General features: G+C 49.7%; 1 protein-coding gene across 1 annotated transcript; it reads left to right on the top strand.

Annotated features, from left to right (window-relative positions):
* The first annotated feature begins 3,854 nt into the window (after positions 1–3,854).
* SF3B5 (splicing factor 3b subunit 5) lies at positions 3,855–4,687 on the top strand. Its single transcript, XM_040965254.1, has one exon. It carries the CDS (start codon positions 3,963–3,965, stop codon positions 4,221–4,223), a length of 261 nt encoding a protein of 86 aa, XP_040821188.1. The 5' UTR covers positions 3,855–3,962; the 3' UTR covers positions 4,224–4,687.
* The last annotated feature ends 990 nt before the right edge of the window (positions 4,688–5,677 follow it).

The raw sequence follows: 5,677 nt of genomic DNA, 5'->3' as shown, positions 1-5,677 counted from the left end.
GTCTAACTCTCCGGAGATGTGCTACCCTTCCTCTGTGCAGATACAAGGGTGTATTTTGCGATATGTCTGGGTTTTCAACAAATGGATAAAATAAGATATTCATGTATAAGATTCCTAAAAAGTGCACGCTGTGAGGACATAACAGCTTGTGTACTGATTCCTTTATTGTTCGCACTCAAGTTGTCTCCGATCCTTTGTTAACACTCAAAGAACATCACTGATTCTTTCACTCGAAAACCAAGCATTAATTTAGCACTTAAGCCAGTCCTGAAGTAGAGTTAAGTAGAGTTAAGGCAAAGCTGTGAACCAAACACAAAAGTCCTCATCTTGTTGATCTTTTATTGCAACTGAGACAGACAATAAGAAACAAACGCATGGTGAGTACGCGCATGTGTGCACTAAGTCTGAGAGCCACATTATTACTAAGCACCAAAAGGAAAACAAAGGCTATATAGTCGAAAATATCAGTGTGGAAGCAACAGATTTACAATATTGGAAAAACTTATCAGGAAAGACCTCACTGGGGGGGAATGAATGACATTGTGAGGCCGACATTTGAGCCACTTGCCAAATGCCCAATGGCGTACCCACATCTCATAGCAGAGTGTCTGGATTCAGATCCTGACCTTACTGCCAGTTCCAGGCTCCCAGTGCCCAGCCTGAGACACAGCAAGGGATGTCTCCAGTCATCTGGTCTCTGCCACTTACGTGGAAGAGTACATTCAGTTTCCAGCTCTGGGCTTCCGACTGGTACAGCCGCAGCTGTTAGAAGTATTTTCTCTCTTCTCTCTTTCCTCTTCCTCCCTCCCTCTTTAATAAACTAAAAAAGTAAAATTTTTTGAAGCAAGACCCATCCTCATAAGGCTACTTACAGTGGGGAAAAAAAAACACTGCAGGCAGAGAAGAGAAGGTAATAAAATACACGGAGGTGCAAAAATGCATGGCCAGTGCGCCCACAGCAAGGGCAAGGAGCAGAGCCTGCCTGCACGTATCTGGATCCAAGGTTTGACTTGGGTTGGGTCTGGAGAGCGCTCTTCACTCTCCAAGCGCCTTGTGGGATGTGCCTTCCAACTCTTCCTCTGCGCCCAGCAGGTCTAAGGCCACACAAGGTCCGGCACTGTCTGGCCACTGCTGCCCTCTCCCACCTTCAGCTAGTGCTGTCTCTGTCACTCTGCTCCTATTGCCAAGCAGTTTCTAGAATCCACTGGGCTTATCTGCATGCCAGGGCTTTTGTTCTTGAGCTGCCTGGAATGCAGTTCCAGAGTTCTTGGCGCAGAGGGCTTGCTCTTAGCCTCAGCACACATGCAGCATTACTACGTAGAGTGGCCTCGGAATATCCTGCTCTGGGCTGCTGTTTCGTGCCTACATTCCATCATGACACCTGCTTATGCCCTTGACTGGAGGTACAGAGGGCTTTAGATCAGGTCTCCTTTTTTATTCCAGAAACTTCTGCCTCAATTTACAGGTAATGTTTATTTGCCTCCGAGGAAAAAGATGCTTAGTTATTATGCATTGTCCCACCTCCCTCAAGTCCATCTGTAGAATCTCAGTCAGGAAGGTGATGGTGTGGGGAGGCGGGGTCTTAGGAGGGGGTTGGGTCAGGAGGGCTCCACCCTTACCTGTGGGGTTAGGGTGCTGTAAGAATGGTCTCGGAGAGCTGCCCTCCCATGTGTGAGCCAGGAAGTGGGCCCTCACCAGACACCATATCTGCTGTCACTGGGAATTCCTACACTCCAGGACTGTGAGAAATCAACCTCCCTTGTTCCGAAGCCATTCAGACGGCAGAATTTCAATACGGGAACCTGCCTGATGAAGACACTCGCTCCCCTCACGATGCTACAGCAAGGTAACTTTCATAAAGCTGTGACAAATGGAACACGCATGCAACGCTTCTGATCCCCTTTATGAAAGTTCTGTCATATCAGCAATTGCTTAAAATGTGTACTAGCTTGTGATGTAATGCCATCATTAAAGACAGAAAGGGACTAGCCCACTAAATCTCAAACAAGCTTTGAAAGAGACCCCGGCAGCAAAAAGTTACATAAACGTTACGGGCAATTTATGTGCAAAGGGCAAAACACTCCAAAATGTGAGACTTGTTCATCTGCTTGGCTGAGAAAGGAAAAGCTAAAGACATCTTAACCGGAGAAACACAAGCCCACAGTTACAAAAAGGTTCTTGGAAGAACTTTCTAAACTCCATTTCATATAAATTCCATGTCACCACTTCTTTTTGCTTGCTTTTCTTCTACATGGGCAAAGACCTGGCTGCCTTTTAAAATACAGCCAGCTGGGGCCTGGCGCTGTGGTGTGACAGGTAAAGTACGCATCTCCAAGACTTCGACCCAGCTCCCTGTTAACGTGCCCGGGAAACGGCAGAGGATGGTCCGAGTGCTTGGATCCTGTACTTCGTGTTCTGGCCATTTGAGAAGTGAACAACAGACGGAAACTCCACAGCTCTTTCTCTCTCTCTGCCCTTTTCTCTGTGACTCTGTCTTTCAAATAAATAAATACACCTTTAAACACACAACCAGTCTTGTACCATGAAAATACTTTAGCGACCTCTAGTGTCCACTAATGTTTCAACACAATGTGCCTAAAACGTCCTGTTGTAAAAAGATCCTTCAAAAGTTAGGGAAAAATGAAACTAAAGTTTGATTTTGGTGCCAAAAAAAAAAAAAAAAAAATCTTAATATGTATATATAGTTTTCTCATAATACACATTGCCACGAATCTTTTAAAAGAGACAATAGATCTTGTTTGTAGACAAAAATGGTATCTAAAATAATTTCTCACCAAAGGAAATGTGAGCTTAATTTCCATTTAATGTTTTTTAAGTAATGTTTTGTTTTTTAAGTAATGTTCTCTCTATTTCTGCTACTAGGAATTTTTCCAGTATTGTGATGACTGAATTAAAAAAAAAATTTTGGGGGGGGGGTAAGTCATATATACAGAGAGGAGACAGAGAGGAAGATTTTCCATCCGATTATTCACTCCCCCAGTGGCTGTAACAGGCAGAGGTAAGTTGATCCGAAGCCAGGAGCCAGGAGCAGGTGCAGGATCCCAATGCTTTGGGCCGTCCTCAACTGCTTTCCCGGGCCACAAGCAGGGAACTGCATGGAAAGCGGAGCTGCTGGGATTAGAACCGGTGCCTACATGGGATCCCAGTGCGTGCAAGGTGAGGACTTTAGCTGTTAGGCTACCACGCTGGGCCCGGTGAAGACTGAATTGTACACATCTCTTTTTAATACACAAACATTGTGAGCATCTTCATGCATTCATGACTTTCCAACCAGTGCTTTTGAAAGTCTGATACTTTCAGGAGTTATATTCAAATTTTATAAGGTTTTCAGAGAAACATGAACTTTAAATGGAAATTAAACTCACATTTCCTTTGGTGAGAAATTATTTTAGATACCATTTGCCAGGGCCGTGGGCACCGTCCACGCAAGCCCCGGGGCGCCAGAACGACTCCGCGGATCGTCCGAAGGTCACCCAGCAGAAGAAGGCGGCCGTGCTACAGCCAAATCAAAGCAAAAATGAACGCAGCTGACTTCAAGGGCCGGCTCTGCCCACTTCCAGATGGATCCTTCCGGGAAGCCTAAAGCCCAAGAAAGCCTAGGCCCGCGGTCCCAGAAGAGACTACAAATCCCGGCATGCAGTAGACCTAGTGGGTGAAGGAAAGACACCACCCATCACGTCGAATGCCGTGCGTCCCTCCCGGGGGGCGGGACGGTCTCCGCGTTTCCTAGACAACCCCAATCCCGTTTAAAAATGAGCTTCCGCTTCCGCCTTGGAGCCCAATGACTGAGGATCCCGGCAGCCGCGTCGCCATTACGCCATTTGTCTGCGCCGGAGCGAGTCCAGAGTTCCCGAGTGGCGGCCATTCTCCGGCGGGAAATCCTAGATCGCTTACTCTTCGTCAGCGGCTTCTGACTTGGGAGCGGAAGGGAAGGCGCCAAGATGACCGACCGCTACACCATTCACAGCCAGCTGGAACACCTGCAGTCCAAGTACATCGGCACGGGCCACGCCGACACCACCAAGTGGGAGTGGCTAGTCAACCAGCACCGCGACTCGTACTGCTCCTACATGGGCCACTTCGACCTGCTCAACTACTTCGCCATCGCGGAGAATGAGAGCAAAGCGCGAGTCCGCTTCAACCTCATGGAGAAGATGCTGCAGCCCTGCGGGCCGCCGGCCGACAAGCCCGACGAGAACTGAGCCGGCGCCTTCCCACCTGGGCCAGGGACGCCTCCTCCCGCCGTCCCGGGGATGCGCTTGAACCCCCGGTGAACCGGGCCTCGTGACTCCGGCTCGCCGACCCGCCTGACCTGGCCTCGGGGTGTGCCACCGGGACCCCCTGAGACCCGCCTCACCTGTCACCGGGACCCCCTGAGACCCGCCTCACCTGCCACTGGACCCCGTGAGACCGCCTGACCTGCCACTGGACCCCGTGAGACCGCCTGACCTGCCACTGGACCCCCTGAGACCCGCCTGACCTGCCACTGGACCCCGTAAGACCTGCCTGACCTGTCACCGGGACCTTCTGAGACCGCCTGACCTGCCTTGCGGGGCTCCCTCGGAACGAGCCACGGGACTCCCTGAGACCTGCAGGTGGAGAGGAGTGAGATGGGACTCAGAAGTTTCTTGTTCTGTGACTTTTCCCATAAAGTTTAGAAATTGTTGTCTCTCTGATGTGTTTGTGTTCCAGGGGATGCTGGGGACCCAAGTTTTGTGAGTGTGCAGGCAGGAGAAGCTGAGTGGAGGGCACAGAACCCTAGATCAGAGCCAGGCCCTTTAGTCCACCCCGCACACCCGTGTAATGCCAGGGACTTCAGAAAGTGCCTAGAAATTCGACTTAACCTTTTCCCAACTTTATGGAGCCTTCCTATGTTCACTGACACAGACCCAGGAGAAAGTGTTCAGGCCCCGGGGCCTTCAGAATGGAGGCTTTGGATTATTCCACTACCCTTCCCCCACCTGCATTTTAAAGCCTTCACTTTCATTGCCCTTGATTCACTGGGCCTGTGTGTGTGTGTGTGTGTGTGTGTGTGAAGACTTCATTTTCATTGGAAAGACAGATTTATGGAGACGGTGAGAGCTGGAAAGATCCTCCATCCAATGGTCCACTCCTCAAATGGCCACAACAGCCAGAGCTGAGCTGGTACATGCCAGGAGCTGCTTTTGGGTCTCTCATGTGGGTGCAGGGTTCCACGGCTTTGGGCCATCCTCAGCCACTTTCCCAGGCTACAGGCAGGTAGCTGGGTGGGGAGTGGAGCAGCTGGTACATGAACTGGTGCCCATTTAGGATGCTGGTGCTCGTGGATGGAGAATTAGCCTGTTGAGCCACTGTGCAAGGCCGATGGCCATTGTAACAAGAAATATGAACAAGCTATTTCATCACTCAGTGCATTTGTTGGGTTTTATGTGATGGAATTTCCCCCCAGGTTTGATAAGCTGCTAAGGGTGCAAATGAGGTCAACCAACTGTAGACATACTAAGTGTTAGAAGATGCTAAGGTTACAAATGTGCATCCTAAAAAAGGGTGTGGGCTGGGCCGCAACGTTCACCAGCTCATACAAGGCCAAGATAGAAGGGCAGACTATGCCAGGCGCTGGCCTAACACCCACTGGCATGTATGAATTCTGGGTCTGGTAGTGGGTAAAGTGGGGGAA

This window comes from Ochotona curzoniae, unplaced genomic scaffold (assembly GCF_017591425.1).
Source record: "Ochotona curzoniae isolate NIBS_2020 unplaced genomic scaffold, NIBS_Ocur_1.0 scaffold_3890, whole genome shotgun sequence".
Classification (NCBI taxonomy): domain Eukaryota; kingdom Metazoa; phylum Chordata; class Mammalia; order Lagomorpha; family Ochotonidae; genus Ochotona; species Ochotona curzoniae.
The sequence above is the reverse complement of the archived record's forward strand: the minus strand, read 5'-3'. Positions and strand labels throughout refer to the sequence as shown.